Source organism: Ceratotherium simum, chromosome 4 (assembly GCF_057802395.1).
Source record: "Ceratotherium simum simum isolate JZ-2026a chromosome 4, ASM5780239v1, whole genome shotgun sequence".
NCBI lineage: Eukaryota > Metazoa > Chordata > Mammalia > Perissodactyla > Rhinocerotidae > Ceratotherium > Ceratotherium simum.
Window position 1 is genome coordinate 46,877,614 of NC_141903.1, and position 22,703 is coordinate 46,900,316.

At 40.2% G+C, this 22,703-nt stretch overlaps 1 protein-coding gene across 1 annotated transcript in view; it reads right to left on the minus strand.

Moving 5' to 3' along the window:
* The window catches only part of MEGF10 (multiple EGF like domains 10), a 160,723-nt gene that overhangs the window by 56,364 nt on the left and 81,656 nt on the right, over positions 1-22,703 (minus strand). Inside the window, exons 6-7 of the mRNA XM_014796376.2 lie at positions 3,232-3,478; positions 1,586-1,706 (exon numbers count right to left, since the gene is read on the minus strand). Of these exons, the coding sequence (XP_014651862.1) occupies positions 1,586-1,706; positions 3,232-3,478 (368 nt within the window). The remainder of the gene's footprint in view (positions 1-1,585; positions 1,707-3,231; positions 3,479-22,703) is intronic.

The following is a 22,703-nucleotide window of genomic DNA, read 5'->3' on the forward strand; positions in this document are numbered from 1 at the left end:
TCTGGGCTCAGGTGAAGTAAGGTCAAGATTTGGGAAAATCAGCAGAGGATTGTTAAAGCCAGGGGTCTGGATGAGATTTCCAGAGAAGATTTTTGGTGAGAAAAAAGGACAAGACTGAAACCTGGGAAATACTATAATAAAGTGGTATGTAGAAGAAGGGGGATTAGGAAAAGAGATCTTTGGTAAGAGAGGTAGGAGAGAGGGAGTTATCAGAGAAGTGGAGAGAAAAGAGATTAAGAAAGGGAAGTAGATGAAGAACAGTGTCAAAAGCTTTGGCAAAATGAAGCAGAATGAGAACAGAAGAATCATCACTGGATTTGGCAATTAAGAAGTCACTTGTAACCCTGCAAGCGCAGCTTCACTACAGCTTACGGAGATAGAAGGTGATCTTGAAGTAAATTCTTTTGTTTTTTTTGTTAGTGCCACAGACTTGATTCTGACTCCTAGCGACCCTGTGTACAGCAAAGCGGAACCCTGCCCAGTGTTTTTGCACCAGCCTCTTACCTTCTGGTGCTATTTCAGACACTGCTTCACTGCTACTCATAGGGTTTTCATGGCCAATTTTTTTTGAAGTGGATGGCCAGGTCCTTCTTCCTAGTCTGTCTTAGTTTGGAAGCACCACCGAAATCTGTCAAACTTAGGTGACCCTGCTGGTATTTGAAATACCAGTGGCATAGCTTTCAGCATCACAGCAACACGCAGCAGTAACAGTATGACAAGCAACAGATGGGTCGTGTGGTTCCCTGATCAGGAAACGAACCCGGGTCGTGGCAGTGAAAGCGCTGAATCGTAACCACTAGACCACCAGGGCTGGCTTGAAGTAAATTGCTCTTTTAATTTTTGTTTTTTAATGAAAGAAACAGACATTGATCATTCACTCTTCTGCCTTCAAGCAGAAGATACAACAGACTTAGGCACAAATCAACTCAGAGAAGTAAGAACCAATATTATTTCCTGATTTCAGAGAAATCTAGTTAGTAAACCAGCTTTGACACTGTGTATTCCACATAACAGTAAGCCGGTAAGATACCACATACAGAAGAGTACCCTGGTCAAAGTTTGGGAAGTGCGGTGAGCTATAGCTTCCTCTTAGATTATCATACTTAAGGCTCTATCATACTTCTGCAATACTTGGGAAACATGGTTTACCTCAATGTGTCTTCAGATTTATATGACCAGATGACTTTTTCACATAATACTTACTTTGTTGAGAATAATGTTCTCAAAGAACAATAGTGACCCATAGAACATAATTATGAAAATGATTATTTAAATATATCTAGTGCTTAACAGCTCTGGCTGTCATGTGTAAGATGAGATATTTCCCTTTTATATCCTGAGGGGAAATTCAGGACAGATGGCCTACTATTTTTTCCAGGAGGACCCTTAGAGCACTTCAAATTCAGGATTTAATCACCTCCTGCTTTCTCTGGACTGAACAATTCCAGTTTTGAAATGGTCAGGCATTTCCAGTTCGGGAATCTTGAACCATCAGCGTAATTTCTTTTGTGCTCAAGTCCTCCACATGCATTGTCACTTGAGTCTCCTGGAACAGGTAACTTTGGGAGGGAGGAGGGGAGCTTACCAGCCAGCCAGAAGGGCAAGAGCATTCTCCAGTGACATGATGACATACTCCTCCATTTTGGCAGGGGCATCTCTGCTCACACTGCGGACCATGCTTGCCAGGGGGACAAAGATCCTCACAGCTGAGGGATTAACGTGTGACAAAGGACACCGTTATTTACCCAACCACACAACCTTCAGGTTCACAGACACAACAGCACCAAGGGCCCTAAAACAGACAAGATTTCTCTGTTCAATATTGTTCATTTCGTTAACATAAAGAGCATTAATTAGATTGGCCATAGGGGTCTTTGAGGGGTCACCTTGTCCTTCCCTTTGTTTTCGGGCATTTTCTAACGAAACCATTTCAGTGTAAGGAGAATCTCTCCTATCTGAGAGCACCAAGGACGACTGTTGGCCAAACATGCCTTGGTGACAGGAACTTTCCATGTAACTTCTACAAAGCCCACGTGTTACATTTGAAGTCTACTTTCGCTTGTGCGTTTGTTCTAACTTCAAAGGAGATGGGAACATTTGCACATCACCCGCTTTGTGCACATATTCTTCATAATCAATCTTCAGACTGACGAGTCTCCATGCCTTTAACTACTCCCCTCCCATATTGTATGAATGAACCTTCTTCTCTAAGCCTTTTTCTCTCTAAGTCTTTTTTCTCTCCTGTGAAATCCCTCTGAGTTTCCCAAAGCCCTATTCAATTGTAGCCTTGATAAAAACCCATAAAAGCAATATTAACAATTAAATAGTTTGAAATGATCATCCATTCTTCTGAAAATCAGGGCTTTCTAAGCTAATGCAATTTCTTCTTTAGCTCCACTTTTATAACCATTAATACTGTCGGCAGGAAGTATTTACCTAATCAGCCACACTTTTTCAAGTTTTAGTTCTGTGATTTACGATTGTAATTTTCTCAGTAAGGAAATAAGATTTTTTTATCTCCTACTTTTTCGGCAAATTCTGCCTCTTATTCTGTTTGCTAATACAAGCAAACCAAAGAATGTCCTTCCCACAAAATAAGGAAAGTAGTAGAGGTGAAGTATTTGCTTCGATGTTCTCCGGAGAGAATGTAAAGATCTGTGTGCACATATTCTACACAGATGTCATACATATACTTTTATATTCACAAAGCAACATATGTATCCAGGGGCATTAAATAACCGAGTTAACTTTTTGTCGTGGACTGTTTCTAACGCCTTCCCCCTTTCCTTGTTTTTAAGACAGTGAACCCACCCAGCTTTATCCAGCTAATTAATTGCCACACTGAGCAGAACAACATGGACAATTAACAGCCAGCAGTGCAAAATGAATGCAACTGCAGGAGAATCAAAGCAGAACCTCAAATCTGCCCCAACAACCCCCAAATATTGCCATTCAACACAACATCCTGGTCCTCTCTGGCTTTGCCCTGCCCAAAGAAAAGCACAGAAGCTGGCCCTGAGACTGTGCCTGGGCTTTGATGCTCAAGGGTCAAACAGCAGGAACATCTACTGGCTATCACTGCTGGTCTCCACATCTGTGCCAGGAGTCCCGCCCTCTCAGTAACACTTCAGGCAGCAACAGAAACAGAAGCACAGCAGTATGATGGCAGCAGCAGCATGAACAGAGAGGGTGGGTGGGGTCAACCACACTGCTAAGCAGCATGTCACTTACAAGGCTCCAGTGTATCCCGGTGGGCAGCGGCATTCCCCGGTGACATGATCACAGGTGGCTCCGTTCTGGCACTGACATCTCTGGTGACAGTCATTACCATAGGTCCCCTGCTCACAGCGGTCCTCGCAGCGCCAGCCCCGGAAGCCCGCAGAGCAGTGGCAAGCCCCTGTGATGGGGTTGCACAGAGCCTTGTTTTTGCACTGGCACCGGCTGCTGCAGTGGGGCCCCCAGTGATCACCGTCACAGGCTGAGGATGGGAAAAGAAACAGTGGAGAGCACCAGAGCATGGGTGTGGGTAATAGCAAGCTCTTCAGAACCACCTTTCCTCTCCCCTTGGAGAAAGTGGCTTGATGACCCCTTCATCACCGTTCCTTAGCTGGGCATCGAGGCTCTGGTGCCAATCCATGGCAATGCTTCACAAATTGGTGCTTGGTATTAACTGGGCCACTTTGTATCACTTCCTTGCTTAAGCATCGCTACATTTTCTCAACTCCATGCCCTTACTCAGCCTGTTCCCTGGCCCTCAAGTGTTGAGGTTGACGTTGCTAGAGTAATTGGCTAGGGGAGGGTGTGAGCAGTTGTGTATGCAGTGAAAGGAGCTGGCTAGGCAGATGGGAACAGTCAGTTCATGCAGGGGCTTTCATGCACAGTAAGGAGTTTGGATTGCACCTTGTGGACAAAGGATTGGTAGCAAAGGGTTTTAAGCAATGAAGGACAATGCATATTTGCCTCCTAGTAAGGTCAGCCTGGCTACAGTGTGAGGAAAGGGCAGGCAGAGGCTGACAACGAGAGGCAGGGAGGCTGGGCAAGAAGAACGGGGAGTTCAGGAGATCAGTGAGGAGCCCTGACCGCGGGCAGTGATCATGAAGACCGAGACAGGACTCAGAGGCAGAGCTACCGAGGAGTGGACTGACGCTGCTACAGGTCTGGGCCAGAACACTCTAAAAGGAAACTGCTGATCTGCTTTCAAGATATCAGTCAAAATACACGTGATTGGGAGATAGTCAGAAACGGCAGAAAAAAAATTGACTAAAATGTTTAAATTCACTGACTTACTTAAAAACAAGACAAACCTGAAACTGAAACTGCCTAGCAAATAAAAAGATAATAGGCACACGAAACCAGGTAAGACAAAGGCAGAAAAAAGCATTTGAAAGACAGATTTAGAAGTGCAGTTCCAAAGAAAAGGAAGAGTGGCTGCAATTCAAGTCAAGGAGTAGGAAAAGAGGAGCAGGGAAGGAAAAAATCTCAATCTCAAACACTCTGAAAATTATAAAGGGTGACGATAAGCAAAACTTACTCTTAATGTGCATTGCCCAGCCAGCCACACACTTATTTATTAATTAGATGCTATAAAAATCACTAGGGAAGATGCACCCTGCCTACAGCTCTTAGGATAAATTGCTTTTATGATAAAAAAAAAAAGTTTCATTTCATAAAAATTTTGTAACTTCAACAGATATAGAATAAACTATTGAAAAAAAAAGCTAGGCACACAGCAAACAATTTATTAGACGTGCAGGATTCACCTTCCAATATTAGAACCTACCTACCATTTCATAATATCGAAAGGTTAAATGAATAATTCTGTTTTTAATCAACGTGGCTTTGGTCTCATTAGTACTTTAACAAACATACTTTAACACAATAAAAAACAATGAGAGAATTATTGAACCTGAAGCAGATCAAGAAAGCAATTACCTAAGAATTCACAATCTACTTTCACAAAATAAGATTAGGTGGTAGTTCCAAGATGAGATTTAAGTCTAATCGTTATTCATATGAGTTATTTCTTTTATTGCCTATGGATAAGGACAAATAAATTTTTTTCAATCGTAACGCTTTCAACCTAGGAACTATTCTTTAAAAAAATATTACATAGTATGTTCCTTTAAATTCTCTCAACTATCCCAGGTAGAGGAAAATCTGTCCTGTTTTTAAGGTCCAACAAAGTAAATTACACAGTCCTTTGTAACTTGTTCCCTGGTTCATCAAATCTAAGAGGAAGGAAAATCTTCACCCCATGTAAGCCAAATCCATTATGCTATAATTTGATCCTTTTTTCTCCTGTCCTCCTAACAATACAGTCAAATCCAGTTCATCACTGTTCTTTGCATTATATGTGATCTTATTCCTGAAACGTGGATGCATCCTTGGCCCAGCTCTTTGCTAAATACTACAACCCCAAAACTTATATTTATTTTTTAAAAGTTTACTCAAGTCCACTCATTTTCTTTACTGAACCCTCTCCGAAGTTTCCATATCCCCCTAAACTTCTGGAAGTCTCAGATATTAAATTACATATCTGTTTTTTCCTTATGTATAATGGAGGATTAGTTGATTGACACAGAAAACGATTTTAGCTAATAAAATTGCCTTGATAAGGACATCAAGATCATGTCAAAAGCATTAAAAAAAAGTCATGATGGGTTAAAGTTCTTTTCCCCCACTGTGACACTGTGAGAAAAGTGGGCTGGAGCACACACTTTTTTTGTGTGTGTGTGTGAGGAAGATCAGTCCTGAGCTAACATCCGTGCTAATCCTCCTCTTTTTTTTTGCTGAGGAAGACCGGCTCTGAGCTACCATCCATTGCCTAATCCTCCTCCTTTTTTTGTTCCCCCAAAGCCCCCCAGTAGATAGCTGTATGTCATAGTTGCACATCCTTTTAGTTGCTGTATGTGGGACAGGGCCTCAGCATGGCTGGAGAAGCGGTGCGTCGGTGCACGCCCGGGATCCGAACCCCGGGCCGCCAGTAGCGGAGCGCGTGCACTTAACCGCCAAGCCACCAGGCCGGCTCCAGGAGCACATACATTTTAGAGAATATGCTTTACAACAACAGGAGAGTGGTTGGAAGAAGTCAAGGTGCTGAGGGGACAGCACTGGTCTCTCCTCTCCTTCACAACCCATTTCCACATCCCATTCAACAACTTCTCTCCCAGTGGAGCAGTCAAGCAGAGACCAGTTCTATCTTCTTGGGATTAGATTAAAAAAAACCCTTAAAGTATCTCCTCATGATTGAAACAAGTTAATAGCAGAAGTCGATAACTATCAGTGTCAAAGAAAGGGTTTCAGGCTTTTAAAGAAATATTATCGTGCTGACATGGTTAATTTCCTGGCTATATCTAGGCACTGTGGCATGCTTTGAAGTGACAGCTTCTCCCCTTGGGGCTATATTTCCCTAAAAGGCCACTGATACATGGGCCTCACATTATGAATACTGGGCACCAACATGCGCTATGCTGGGGGAAAAATCCACATACAGACGTTTACAAATAGGCAGAAAGTGGAACAAGTAGGACACAGAAGCCTGGCTTGAATTTAGGCATCACTGTGACTTCCTTTCCTCTCTTCATTTGTCATATTTAACTACTTCAACTCACCCATTTGTAAATGTATCCCAGTGAGTTACACAGTTAATCACACAAAAGCCAGCTTTCTTCCCTGATTACTACAAATGCAAGGGTATGTTGACTGTCTAGACAAGAGAGAGAATTTTGTTCCTTACGTTTAGTGCCAAGCTTGACCAATTATCTTGAATTCAAGCACTGTGTTTGGAAAGACAGATTAGAGAGAGCCTGAACTCAAATCATCCGACATCTTTTACCTAAGACCTCCCCCTAATCTCAAGGGGAAAGTGTTTCCCTCCTCAAGAAGAAGTGACTAGGTTGGTTACTCCCACTGACAACTTAAAAAAAAAATGTAGTTAAGATGGAAACAGCTTGAATATCCTAATAACGAAAGGTAAATGAACAAAATTTTGTTTCAGATTAAACAGAACCCAAATCCTAGTAAGGGAGTGATGAGTCATTTTCAGCTTCTGGTTTCAGCTCTTACCGTGCTAACAGCTAGAAATGGGCTATCAGATGCCAGGTACCCAGATTCATGCCAGTGTTTCAGGAGATAGCTTAACGAGGGTCTCAGACAGCATGGACAGCTTGCTCTAACAAGCTCTCATAATAAGCTGGAAATAAAAGGAATTTTAAACTACTGCATAATATCAGAAGTATATGGTCCATGCTACAACCTTTAGTGATAACTAGTAGAGCACTGGACCCTCTCAAGACAACGGACTCACCCGGAACCCTATGGCTATAACTTCCAAAGATGCCAGTAACCACAGGTTACGTTCATGGGCTGGGTACTGAAATTCTCTCAGCTGACATCTCTTAAGTACCTGCCATATGCCAGCATGGTACTAGGCCTAGAGTTCAAAGGAGAATAATATGAATGCATGCTTCTAGGAGCTTAGAAGTTTCTATAAGTTTAGGAGCTGAGGCATCAAGTTACTAGGCAATAAAATATCCTGTGAGAAGCAGTAAGGTAAGGATATGGACTACATACAACAGAACATGGGATGACACTTAACCAGTGTTGGCGAGTTGGGAAAGGCTTACCAGCTAAAATGATGTCTAAGCTGAGACCTAATGGCAGGATATGCCCTATTTAGGTAAAAGGTAGAGGATCTGTACATAGAAAGAGGAGGGACTGGCAGGGGAGGGAGGTTGCAGGAGGTATTACGTTCAGAGAGAATGATACATGTCACAACCAAAAGGCTTTTCAATAGCAAATGTCCATGAATGCCTTCTTGGGCTTCCATGCTATTGCATCATGGCCATTATCATCTTTCTTAGCTACGTGCACAACAAAAAGAAGTATAGAAATAAGTAGAGATGGAGAGATATCAGACATGTCCTCTCCCTCCATCAGTCCTCCCCAGTCTCCCAAGCTCAGCCCAGAAACCTCTGTCCCTTAGAGCCAATCTGAGATGCTCTCTGAAAAAGACATTACATACTTTCCATGACACTCAATTTGCTCTTAGATTGTAATTTTTATATGTTTGCCTCATTTCATATCTCTCAAATAAAACTGAATTTCATAGTGTTAAGACATACTGACACCCTTTCTTGATCTCAGCAGTTGTCATCAGAACATTTCGTACAACCACGTCATGGCAGTCACCAGGTTGACAATGATAGTTAGAAGCATCCTGATTTCAGGGATATTAAACTGTGAAAAACTGTGCACCCTGAATTCTGAAGTAGGGTAATAAGAATGATGAGACTAATACTCACAGTGATGATGATAACCCTCCCTTTTTATGAAAACCAGTACTCTTATGCACTACTAGTGGAGAGCAGATTACCACATCCATTTTAGAGATTAGTCCAGAAAAGTGTAACATTTGCCCTTTACTCATAAATTCTTCTTGGGGATTTTTCCAAAAGAAATAAACATATGTGTGTAAAGACAATAACAATTCACAATAGTTAACTCATTAATACTACTCAAAGTGTACCCAGAGACACTGTTCTCAGCACTTGAGAGAGATGAACCCTCACAGTGACCCTCTGAAGGAGGTTCTGTTGTTATTCTTATTTTATAGACGAAGAAACTGAAATCCAGGTGACTTGCTTAAAGTTACATAGGTAGTAAGTGGTGAAGCACAGACCTCCTGTCTTCAGTCTGTTTTCTAAACCACTATACTTTACTCCCTCCAAAGCTATAAGGATGCTTATCACAGCACTGTTTACAATAATAAAAAATTGAAAACAACCTAATTTTCCAGTAATAGAGGACTGGTGAAAAAAATTTTGGTATAATCACATAATGAAATACTTATGCATCAATTAAAAGTGATATTACAGAGAATATGTAATGAACTTGAAAGATGTTAGCAATATCATAATTGTCAAAAGATTATAAAACAATATGTACTACATAATCCAGTGTTAGCAATATATTAGAATGAACCAATGAAGTTGTTAATTTAGGTCAAAAATGGCCAGATATCAGCAATTGTATATGGTTGAACCTAATATCTGGGGAAGAGGGGAGACGAGGGAGAATGAGAAAGAGAGACAGACAGACAGACAGATATTGAAAGGTTCTACAGTCAAATGGCACCATTGGGTATCTCTGGGTCTTAAGAATGTACGTGATTTTTCTTAATTTGGATTAACTAGATTTTCTAAATTGTCTACAATCAACGTGTGTCCTTTTGGCAGTAAAAGAAAAGCAAGCAAAACATTATTTTTTTAAATGGTTCGATCTGCCAAGCATTTATATCTGTGCTCTATGCTTTACACACCTCTTTCCAGACCTCACAGCAATTACAACAACATGGGTATCATTATCACATTTAGTACACAGAGGATATTTAGGATGAGAATATTTAGCTAAAATGTCGAAAAACACCCAACTAGTAAGTGGTGGCATCAGTATTGAAACTCAAGACTCTCTGCAAACAAAAGTCCGAGCACTTTTCACAAGGCCGTTCTGCTCCTGAAGTACTGAAATTACATATTTTGGTTAAACATAATATCATGCAATTACGTTTTTCACCTAACATGATCCATTAGGGCAGAGCAGCAAATGATTAAGATCTTTCACTGAACAAGCATATGGGGTCCACGAAAGACTCAATATTTAGGGGCACTGAAAATAGGAAATTATCTCAGTAGTGAGAACATAAGGCATTTCTCGAAGGGAAATTAAAATTAAGGAGATGGTCAGATCTGAAGAGCTTCTGTAGTTGATAATGATATTATGCAAACAAAAAAGTCAGTACACTCACTGTGAAAACAGTGTTGATGTCATTAGCTTTAGGAGTACACTGACCTGAAAACTAGGCCCATGTAGTACCTGGCACACGGCTGTTGTTCAAGATCCATTTGGTGAATAAATGAAAGTGACTGTGAATGTAGAGCACTATAACTAACTTTCACAAGCAGAGAAACCTGTAAAATCATCTTAACAATTCTAGGTACATTCTTCTCTCCTAACCCACTTCAAACCCTCAGTTCAATTTTCCATGCAAAGGACGGGGAGAGAGAAGAGGTTCTAAGATATATTGAGTTTCAAACATGTGTCAACATTATGCAGTTGTTTTATTTAAACCTCACAATAACTCAATAAGATAGGTATAATTATTCCAACATTTAATGTGCAAAATGTACTCAGATGAGTATTTGCTTAAAGTCTCTTAGCGTTCAAGTGGCCAAAGCAAGGGTTCAACCCCAATCTATCAATGCCGCCAAAGCTGCACTCTTCCCCCACACTGTGCAGACCATCCCAAGGGTGATGCTCTGCTTGTCATTTACAAGACCTGATATCAGTGCACATTAACTGCTTCCAGATGGTTTTCATAAAAGAACATTCTAGGACACAAGTCTCACAGATGCTTGAGAAATAATACTTGCTTGCCTAAAATGTGTTAGCAGCAGTTTCATCAGAATGGTTTTGATAAGAAATGTCTCAACATGTCTACAGCCACACATGTATTGACAAAAACAAGGCATTATAAAAAATCTTTGAACAAATAGGAGATAGTTTAGTAAATATCTTGTCTTCGTGCAGACAAAGAATAAGGAAAGGAGCACAATTAGAGATAAACAGAAATGCCAAATTGAGAGATGCTCCGGAGGAAGGAATAAGGGCATGTTAACATATTGTCTCATCCAAAGGACTCCAGCAAAAAAAAAAAAAAAAAAAGAAAAGGATGAAATCATTTTTCCTTCAGAGAAAAGAGTGATGTTTACCATGAAGTTCACCTTGTTACAAAATTCATCAATCACTAGCTGGCTCGAGGCGGGCACATAATCATTCAGTATTAGACAGACCTGGACCCCAGCCGGGCCACCACCAGTTCATAGCCATGGAACCTTGAACAAGTCCCCGACATTTGTTATACTTAACTTTCTTTTTGTAAAATGGGGATGGTGGAACATACTAATTACACAAAAAGTACTTGTTGTTATGTGTGACACGGCACAGATCTAGTAGCAGCAGAAATTTTATTCCATGGTTGGCACATTGGAACATCCTACCCCAGGAAAAAGAACACCCTGGAAAAACATCCTCCAGCTGTACATGAAGCTGGAATAACAAGCCTGTCATTGGTTTGTATTATTTGTTTGTTTTGCTTGAATCATTCATGCCAAAAAGGACAGCTTGGTTCTCACAATGCAAATTTCAAAGGTAAATTGCCCAGTAACTCCACAAAGTAAAAAACAAGCCCTGGTATCACCCCTTTCATCCATTTTTATAAAGCCAGTTGGAAAATGCTCAGGGCTGCAATGAAACCCAGCATTACCTTACACCCTATTCTTAATTGACAATTAAAAACTGGATTTAGAAATTTCCCATTTGCTGATGATTAATGTGTCCAGAAGTATAGGTAGGTTTGTACGTGGGGTTCAGATACGTAAAAGGAGAAACTCAGAAACAATCACATGAACTTCTTAGCATACTCCCCTTAGCATAAATAAATAGATGGTCATAAATGAAATCTGGAGAATCTTGCCTTATTAGTAGGCACCAATCCCACTGACTTGAGTTTGCCTCAGCTTATCTATGTCCACTAAGACCCACAGAAGTAGCCTTGAAACACATTTTGAGGTATAAGATGCTTTTTTTAAAGCAATTGGTTCTGAATTACAGGGAACAACAAAAGTGCCTAATTCTGTGTGCTTGTATTAGGTCTAAACAAACCCTAGCTGAACGAGCAGTCTGGGGTTTTTCTCTTTCTTTGTTTTTTTGTCATGGTTTAATACCTCTGGGATATAAGAACTACTGTGTGGGGTTCAAGAACCTTGTGGATACATCTCCACCAGATACTTACAGTGGGATAACGTACTGAATCTTGAAACTCAAGTTTATCATAGGGAAACTGATGTCAGTGCGTAATACATAATTACCCACATCAGGGTTGCTGTTTGAATTAACTAAGGCTTTAAGTGCCCTTAACATATAAATGTCAAGTATCATCAGTCAGCTATGCTGACTTGAAAATACATTTTTACATGGAGTTTTGCTGTGATATTCTCCATTGACTTTAAACATAGGAAATTATGATTATGAGAGAAAATAACAGGGAAGAAAATTCAGCCCTTCAAATTCTAATATATAGACAAAGCACATATAAGTCACTTTTAAGAAAATATCTCTATAGAATGAGTGCTTTTAGAAGAGACCAAAATAATTTTCCGCTGTCTCAAAGGATAGAAAAACACGATTCCTCCTGAAATATACACTCTTTCTTCCTAAGCCTCGGTTCCCTCGGGGTCTTTTATCTCCCTGTGATTCCATTCCTTGTGCTTTAGGCTAACAAGACGATGGTGTGTCATTCCCTTTGTTCCTATAGAAGAAAAGATCCTCATTCAAAACATGAAGTGCTTTAAAAATAAAACAACTTAGTAAAGCTTCTCCATCCATGGAGAAGAACAATAAAAATGTATTTTCCAGACCCTCTGAAAGCACTAAAACCTCATGTCCTTCACATGTCAAAAAACCCGCTGGAGAGCTGATGGAGTGCCAAAAATCACTGTGGACAACCACCCAGTGCTGTTTATGTTAATATTATTCAGTGGCTGAGAGAGAACCTTTATTCTTAAAAAAATGTTTGCTAAATGAATTTTCAAAGCATGAACTGTCATTTTATAACTTCAGTGTACGCTTATCTCAAATTATGAACCAGAAAAGAGGGTGTGAAATGTTTATTCTTTAATGTGTCTAAATATAAACATTGATGTCTCTCTATGAGAGCACATTGATGACCCTATTCACAGTGCAGGAAAATCTCAAGGATATAAACTGTAGGCTGGGATTAAGGAAGGGATTTGGGGGGATTACACTTATTCACTAAAGTCAAAAGAATCCTAACAACACTGGGAGCCATTTCAGGATGTCTGGCTTTATGAAAGTCTCACCATATTTTTGTTCTTTTGCTCATTTATTCTTTCATTAAAAATGTATTAAGCATCTTCTATGGCTACTAAGTTCTGTTTGTTGAGCACTCAATACTTGCTCCTGCCTAAGACATGTTCTATAGCTAAGATTTCTTTATCTGTTGGAAGAGATGGGCCCACAGTGAGATTCATCACAAAAAACGTGCTAAGTGTTACAGTGCACGGATGCTCGAGGAACACAGAGGACCGGTGTGCACCGCACCTTTGGGCAGAGGAGAGAAGGGAGAAGGCTTTCAGAGGAGGCGGGGCTTGAGATGAGCGCTGAAGGACAAATACTCAGGAACCCCATTGTGCAAATAGTTATTTTCTTCATTCTGGGTGTGAAAGGCCAAAGGGCACAGTCCTTAAATGATTTGCTTAAAATCCCACAGTAAGAAAACTAGGCTCCAAACTCTGGATGCTAACTGAATGTTCTGAAAGATTTAATATAGTTTTCTCCAGAAAAAAAATTTTTTTAACTACAGGAGACTACAAGTAATATTATAACAAAGGCCCGTGTACCCACAATCTAGAATTAACTGTTGTGAACACTGCATCACATTTGCTTCATCATTAATGCAAGAAATAAAACATTACAGATAAAGTCCCCTTTGTCTCCTTGTGCCTGGTTCCCAGTTCTTTCTCTTCTCCTTCCCCAGAGGTAACCAGTGTCATGATTTTAACATGTACCCTTCCAGTCTATGTGTGTCCAAAAATAATATATCATATTATTTTATGCACTTATTAGTTTTACATAAAATGTATATATCACTGTGCATCTTGCTTTTTTCACCCAATATTATGATATTGAGATCTACTAATATTGATACATATGCTAATATAGTGTAACACTATATAGCAGTTTATAGGAATGAATGGCTATACAGCATTCCACTATACTAACAGCCTCCAATAAATTTATCTTATCCCACATTCATAGCCATTTTTAGTTGTTTCCAAATTTTCACTGTTACAAAGATACAAAGAATATATCCTCTAGTACATGTATGCAAGGGTTTCTCCAAGGTACACAGACAAACTATGAAGAAGTAGAAATAAAATTACTGGATCACATGGTGTACACAAATTAAAATTTTACTCTAAAGACAGCCAAATTGCTCTCTCAAGTTACTCTGCCAATGTACCCTCACAATAGGAGTGTATGGAAGCTTCCTTTCACATCCCTGCCAACACTTGATATTGTCAGACCTCTTAACTTTTGCCAGTCTAATGGTGAAAAACGACATCTTGTTCCTTTACTATGCACATCATAAAAAGTGCATAGTTTATACAAAGTGCATAGGTTATTACAAAGAGCAGCATACTCTCAAATGCTCATTAGCCAATCAGGCTTCCTTACCTCTTAATTGCCTTATTGTATCCTTTGCCTCTTCTAAAGTTGAGGGTTTTTTCTTATTGATTTGTGAGAGTTCTTTACATATTCTATATACTAATCATTTGTTTTATATGTCGCAAAAATCTTTTCCAATTCTCTTGTTATTCTTTTAACTTTGCTTATGGTATCCTCTGTCTTACAGATGTTTTTTACTTTGATGTGGTCTAATTACTCTAAGAACTAATTTACAGCATGGATAATCTGATTCATGTAATACTAATTTTACAACGTAAGATTCTTTTTTTAAGTGGTTGCTTTTCTTTAATGTATGAACAAAAATGCACAGTTATATCAAGTTCAAATCAATTCCATTAAAATTTAAACTTTCTTTGGAAGTTACTTTCACTAGTTTTGTGCAACAGTAGTGAGTAGTAAAACCATTAGATTTTCACAGAATTTTAAGGTGATACCACTCATTTATGGTCCAAGAGCTAGGCTCTTGTAACCTCTACTATTTACTCCACTGGAAGAGTCTTTATCATTTTATTACTTTCTACCCTTTATTAGTTTCATACACATCAAACATGATTAATTTCTTCCATAATACAGGTACAAATGTTCAAACTTTTAAAAATCAACTAGGTTGTCAATGAATTAAAAGATATTTTGATCAAAGAAGGAAAAACAGTGATTAGCTTTTTTTCTTATTTGCCCTGAGGAAATTTTCAAGTATTTAAAAAAATTCTTTGACAACAATCACAAACAATAAGAAACCAGGTATAGTCATGAAAGATACTGGACTATATAATAAACCAGAGCACTTAATTTCAGCCAATTAATAATATAACCCCATAATGAGATATACTACTAAAATCGGGTATTAGCCTACCCAATGTTACAGGTTCGGTAACAAGTGAGGCTACAGGACCACCTAATACATATCATTATTTCACTCTAAGCAGAACAGCCAGGAAGCACATTATTGCTGTCAGAAAATGGTAGCTATGTGATTTGAAATAATCTGTAGTCTGAATTTCTTTGCCTAATTTCTTACTGTTCATACTCCATTTTGGTACAAAATAACAGCTAGGTTCTATATTGTCACACATAATTTCCACCTTGAGAAGTAATGTGTGGAAGTTTAGATGGCTAAATTGTTAAGCATTCTCCATTCAAATAAGGGCTGACTTTCAAACACCTTTTCTTAGTCATGGGGCCACCATTTCAGAAGTCACACCCCATATGAGTAACAACCTTGATGCAAATACTATAACTTTTCCTCTCCTGAGGGTAAGGAGCTCCCACACCCACATCTTCCTCAAAGTTCATGGAAACTACATCTAGTTCATCTCACCTGGCTTTCTACAATTTCATTTCGCCAGTTTATGGGCAAGGAATCTTCTGCTAAGTCACCAAGGATGAATGGGCCTACCTTGCACATAGCCAAGGTGAATCCTGAAGTCACAGGCACCTGAGCTACCTTAAGGCCACTGAAGGAAAGACTTTAGGTCACGCTCTTTCTCTAGAAGGCCTTTGACCACCTCCTCCTTAACGTCTCTGGATACTTTGCTTACATATTTGTGTATGGACTTCCAACTCCTCCATTAAACTGAAAGCACCTTGAAAGAAGAGTAAGAGTCTTACTCATCTCTCATATCTCACTTTTATATCCATTATCTCTCCTGGAACATTTATGCCTTCATTCCTTCCTTCCACAAATATTTATTGAGCATTACTGTGTGCCCAGCACTGTGTTAGACATTAGGTGAATAAATTAGCTAGACAGTAGTGAATAAAACAGACAAAATCCATGTTTTTATGAGATTTACATCCTGGAGGGGAAGACAGACCAAAAAAAAGTAAACACATAAAATATTTTCAAATAGTGGCAAAAAAAAAAAATGTTTAAAAGGAGATGCGATAGAGAGTAATGGGGGAACACTCTTTATATATGGAGGTCAGGGAAAGCCTCCCGTGGTGGTGGCACTTAGGCTGAGACCTAAAAGACCTAAAGAAGTCAGCCATGTAAAGATCCAAGGAGAAGAGTATTCCAGGCAGAGGTAATATCAAGTGCAAAGGCAGAAATGAAACTAGCGTGTTCCAAGAAAGGAAGGCAGAGGCTGAGCCGGACAATACCCACAGTGGGAGTGGGATGACAAGGGATCAGGGAGCTCGGGTGGGATGGATCAAACAGGGCTGGGTGGATCATAGTCAGGGCTTTGGAGTTAATTCTAACTATCAGAGGAAATACTGGCGAGTTTTGAGATGGAGAGCAGCACACTCTGAAGTACGTTTTTACAAGCTTGTTCTGGTCTCACTACAGAGCACTGACTCGAGACCCAATAGCAAGGAGACGATTGTGATCACCAATTAAAAGAGGACGGTGGCTTGGATTTGAGTGGCGGCAGTAGAGATAGCAAGAAAAGGTTAGATTTTGTTATCTTTTGAGGCTGAACCAAGATTTTTCTAATAAATGGATGTGGAGGGATACTACACAAAGTAAAAAGAAAAAAAAATCAATAAATGATGTGAAACAGAGTCAAATAACAAGATAGCCCAGTCTTGTCATTACAGCCACTGCATGTGAACTGACGAGCACAAGTCACGTAAATGTCTACAGTGTTTTCATTGTGCCAGAAGCAATGGAAACCAGAAACGAATTCACCTGGTAAGGACATCCATGATCAAAGGTTGAGGATAATGCAAAAAGCTGCATGAGGGCACTGTGTGGGGAGCCTCCTGGTAGCAACTGTGGACAGAAAGAGGTTTCTGCTAAAGAAGGGTGTGGCCTGCAGGACGAAACGCGTTGTCCACAAAGAGTCACCTCATCTGCTGTCTAGTCCAAACACTGGACTGACGCGAAGTCTAGTAGAAGCCTCATCTGTCACACAAGGCATTGTAAATCAGTACCATTTACTGAGCCATCATTATGTTGCCAGGCACAGTGCTGAGCACTTAACAGGTATTGTGTCATTTAATCCTCACAAGCATATGAAGTAGATACTTTAAGTCTTATTTTAAGCCTGAGAAAAGTGAGGCCCAGAAACAGCATAAAAAGGAGAGCAGCTAGGACCATTGCCATTCAATTCCAACATGGGGCTTGGGAGAAGGGAGTGGAGGAGGTTCTCCTCCCCTCTAGAGAGTAACGAAGAACAGCCCAGATCTCAGACTCCTTCGGAAAGGCAAACTCAGCAGTTTCTGCTGGTGACCGCTATCAAAATATCTGGGCAGCCCATCAGTAAAATTGCCTTTGGGCAGTTCTGATGAACCGCTCCGAGCTCATCCTTCTCACCTATTATCAATGTCCTGCCCCGACGCCAGCGAACCCAAATGATCTCCTCTTATTCTTGCTGCTCGATCAACCTGATTTCTAAAGTAATTCTGACAGTGTGATGGGTATGTTAACAACTTGCCGTGAGGACTGGGCTCCGCGTGTCTTCTCTGCCCAGATAGCATCGATCCGACTATTGTGTCCAGTCAATAGACCTTTATGGCAGAACTTGCTGGGGAACAAGTCAGCTTTTTGTGCCTTACGATTTCTGGCTTGTAATTTCCTTCAAATGGATTCCTCAATTCAAATATCCTGCAGGCAAAGTCTTATTACTTACTCAATGCTGCACAGTGTGCCTGCTTTATATAAAAGGTTATCAGTGTTCCTAACATTGTACCTGAAAATGTTTGAGCTAGTCTTGCCTCCTGGGCATATTTTCACTACTTCCAAGTACATTTAATCAGAAATGTTATTGGTGCCTAAATAAACCCATTTGGATTTTCTAGACCAAAATTAATTTTCCTTTTTGCTTCTATTTGGTACTAATGTCAAAAGTCTGGGGAACAAGCATTTCAAAACTATTTGCTGGCTGATTTAGGGCTCTCCCATGTGTCTTGGATGTGCCCTACAGCCAGGGGAGAGACAAATTTGTCTACAGATATTTAGAAAACCGTAAGTAGGATTCAATAGGTTGAGAGAACCAATGTGTTATTGCTACTCATACAAAAGGTTTAAAGGGTTTCCAACACAAAGAAAGGTCTCAGGGATTGGATATATGTATTTCAGTAAATCACACATAGACGCACGGGCTGAAAAGGGATCATAAATATAATCTGGGCCAACATTCTTAATATTACAAATGAGGAGATTAAAAATTACAAATGAGTCCAACCAAACTGGTGTCACTTTAAATTCATCATGTCTATTGGTAGTATGCTCTCAATTATCTCTCAGGAAATGTATTTTAATATTTGTTTGGTGTTGTCAGGTCCTGCCTCCTGCTCTCACTCCCCTCAGTGTCACTTGACCCTTGTCGCTGTCACTAAACCTTCTTTCCAATCAGGAGGCACCATGCCCTTGTGGTTAAATTTACTAGCTCTGACTGAGATGTGAGTCTATCTCCACCATTTACTAAATGTATGAACTTAGGCAAGTTATTTAAGTTTTCTGTGCCTCTGTTTCCTCATCTGTAAAACAGGAACAAGAATTGTAACCATCTCACTGTCTGTTGTGAGGATTAAATGTAATTCCTGTAAAGCTCTTACCATGATGCTGAGCACGGGCTAAGTGCTCAGCGAAGGAGAACTACTACTGTCATCATCATCAACACGACCCAACATGAATCATCATTCTGCTCCCCTTAGTATCAAATTCTCTCTCCTCCCCCTTTACCAAGAGAGAAAAGTCATCAAATATGAACTCCCTCAGAGTCTCCTCCCACTAGCAGCCCTGATACTAGAAACCTACCAACATCCCTGCCAGCCACTCCATCCTCCTCATTCTGTTGGGAATGGGAAGTACTTCTTGCTAATCAGTTCCCGGGATCCCATCCTATCCCCCACGTGTCTTCCCAGGAGCCTTTTCCCCCGATTAACTGATCCCCTCTTGCAAATGAGTGTCCAGTCTCTCCCCTTTTTTTCCCCACTCTCTCAGACTCTAAGTGTTTTTCACCTTAAAACACAAACAAAAGGAAACAAACACAAAACTTTCTCTTGAGCCTTTTACTAACTCCCTATCTCTTTGCTCCCTCTCATTGGCTTTTCAGCTCTTTCTGGCAAGTAGTTTATACTTGATCATCTTCTTTTCGTTACCCCTTACCCCATAGCAATCTGCTTCTGTCTCCAGCATTACCTTAGGCTCTTCTTGCCCTAGTCCACCTAGACAACCTCTCATACCTTCCCAACTCCACTTTTAGCTTCCTCAATCCACCTCTTCTACTGAGGCTGTTCTCTTTCTCAGGATGACACGTTTACACTTCTGTCTACTTTTCTCAAAGCTATGAGCTCTGTCAGACCAGCGACTGTTCCACATTTGTTTCCTTATCCCCAGCACCCAATACAGTTCCTTGCATACAGTAATCACTCAGTGAAAGTTCGTATCATGAACACATGAATGACCTTCTCCGAATCATACAGTTCATTCAATCTGATTAAATGGAACAAACATTTACTGTGCTCCAACCACATACCAGGCACAATGGAGGCTAAAGAGATTAATAACACACAGCCCCTGCCCTCCAGGAGCTGTTTATCATCCAGAGAGGGAGGAAACGGAATAGAGGATTGATGAACAGACAGAGAGATTGATGCAGGGGAGGAACAGAGAGAGAGCGGGGAAGAGAGATGGAGGTAAAATAGATTAATATCACGTAGGCTAGGGTATACATTAGAATGCCAATAAAAGTAAAATATGTAGGTGCTTTTTTAAAAAAATCACTTAATCAAATTTAAAAGAAGCAATATGTCTGAGTCTAGTCAAATAAATCATGATTTCACTCCAGAGGAACAAACTTTGTGCAGTTCTCTGACACATCTGGTTTTTTATACAGAGAATACATTGAGACCGAGGAACACTAACTGTATATCACATATAGGACTCTTCCTCTCCACTGACAAGGTAAACAGTCAGATGAAATCTCCAAGGGAAGCCTTTGTAAACCTGTTCATGTGAAGGTATCTGTTAGTCCCTTAATCTCCCATGTACATTAAGAAAGAAAAAAAAATACAGAGAGATAGCTGTGTATGTCAGTTATCAACTTATTGCTCTCTGGTCATTTCAGGCTCTTAATGTAAATAAAAGGAGTTACTCTTCTGGCTGGAGGATTGATCTTGATTATCAAGGGGAAATTGGGTCACTATTACACAACGGGAGAAAGGACCTGTGTCTGGAACCCAAGGGATTCCATGGGGCATCTCTTAGTACTTCCATGCCCAGTAGCAAAGGTTAACAGAAAACATCAACCAAAAAAAGGCAGGACAACTGAGAATTCAGATCCTTCAGGAATAAGGGTTTAAGTCACTTCACCAGGTAAAGAACCCCAAGCAGCTGAGGTGGGCTGAGGAGGGGGAAATTCGGAATGGGGGGCGGGGAGAAGGAAACCATACATACAATTACAGCCTTGTGACTAATTACAGAAAAGGGACCTGAAGTTGTTTTTAATATTTTCTATTGTTTATTTTATGTATGCATTTATTTGTAGATGCTATTTTCTTTTTTCTTCTTTTTCCATTTTTATTTTATTTTATATATAAGTTGTTGGATGTTAACTTTAGTATCCAGGTAACAGAATATTCAGTGGGACTGTGACTGAATTTGAGGAAAAATTAATATAACCAGCAATGGATACACAACTGGTGGGACTTGTATCTCCTGATTTTGAGACAAGAGTGGGAACATTTTTACTTGTAAGATGGATAGCTGTATCTCATTAGGTGGAAACATAGAGTTGTTTTGTTGATGTACAAGAATTCAAGTGTAGAAATGTGCACAGAGGAGCTGAGTAACCAAAGGAATGGCCTGCAACAGTTACCACTTTATTGCCTCTCAAGGCTAAATTTATCCTTCATTGCCTGCTCTATAAAAATGGATATGGGCCCTTTAAATATTTTTCCTTCGCCAGATGGCGGAATGTTAAGCATTTTCTGTAGAGCACTCTGGAGAGATACTGCAGGAGGAAAGAGTTTTCCATCAGGGTTCCAGTGTGCAAGCTCAACTGACTCCTGCAGTGCCCGGGGCTTCTCCAGCATCCAGCTCCTGCTGTGTAAGCACAGTGGGAGTGGCTGCTCCAGCATCTGGCTCCGTAACACCTACAGCTTTCACAGTGCCCAGTTTCTGCAATGCAAGCTGCTTCTCCAGCCCAGTTCCAGGCTCCTAGACCATGGGCAGCTTCTCTAGCTTCCAGCTCCTGAGATACACTGTGGCTGGCAGCACCCATCAGCCAGCAACTTTCCCTGGCATGCCCCTGGGGCTTTTTGTAGTACAGTGCTTCTGGTAAGACACTTTTCCATGAACAGCTTTCCCAAGTGTTCTGTAGGGCAGATATCTACCAAGTTCCAGAGGGCAGATTTCCAGCAAGTTCTGCTATATAGTAGTACCTCACCAGCTTCTCTGCCATTCTTCTGCCAGCTTCTCTGCTGTGGTTGTGCCTTCTCTAACAAGGTCTGGATCACACCCCTACTGGGGCTTCCTTTTGGGCATTCTATCTCAGCCCTAGGAGTAGTGGCTCTCCTTACATCTGCTATTCTTATATTCTTCCAAGTGCTATTTACTTCTTACTGGCCTATCCCTTGTTACTTCATTCTCCTGTTATAGTTCATTCTTTTTAATAAACTTTCCCTGTCCGAGATACTATGTGTCCCAGAAGCAATGAGCATACCCAGCACCCAGACTTTGGTTTCTAAATACCATTCTCCAAAGGCTAATTCTAGAATTGAGGCAGGAAAAACACAAAATGAGTTTGGAGTATTCTGTAGTACCAGAAAGTAAGAAAGTACTCAAAAAAACAAAAACAAAAAAGATAGAGGCATGTCAAAAGGACACAAGAACCACCCAAAAGAACTCCCAATCTCCAAACCTGGAACAATTCCAGCAAAAAGATAATATAATATTGGCTTATAACCCAAAATATCATTTAAATATACACAAGTCCATACTGATATAAAGAAATGATTGAATAAATGGGGGAAAGACATATCTTACTTACAGAAGAGTTCCAAATAACATATGTAGATACTTCCCCTTGAAGATGTGAGCTTAATTCCTGCCCTTCATCCTCGACGGTAGACTAGACTTAATAACTTGCTTCCAAAGAACAGAGTAAGGAAAAGGAAAAATAGTAACTTTATGTGGAGAAACCTAGCAAACACTCCACATCAGCAAGTGGTAAAGGTTAGCCAAGTGATGACATCATGGGTGATGTCATATGAACGTCATGATATGGTGTGATGAGAAAGGCACTTCAACTCTGTGGTATTCTTTTCAAAACCCACAACTCCAGTCTAATCATGAGAAAAACATCAGTCAAATGTAGATTGGGGGACACTCTACAGGAAAACTGGCCAGTACTCCTTGAGACTGTCAAGGTTATAAAAAACAAAGATTGAGAAATTGTCACAGACCAGAGGAGACTGGGGAGACATGA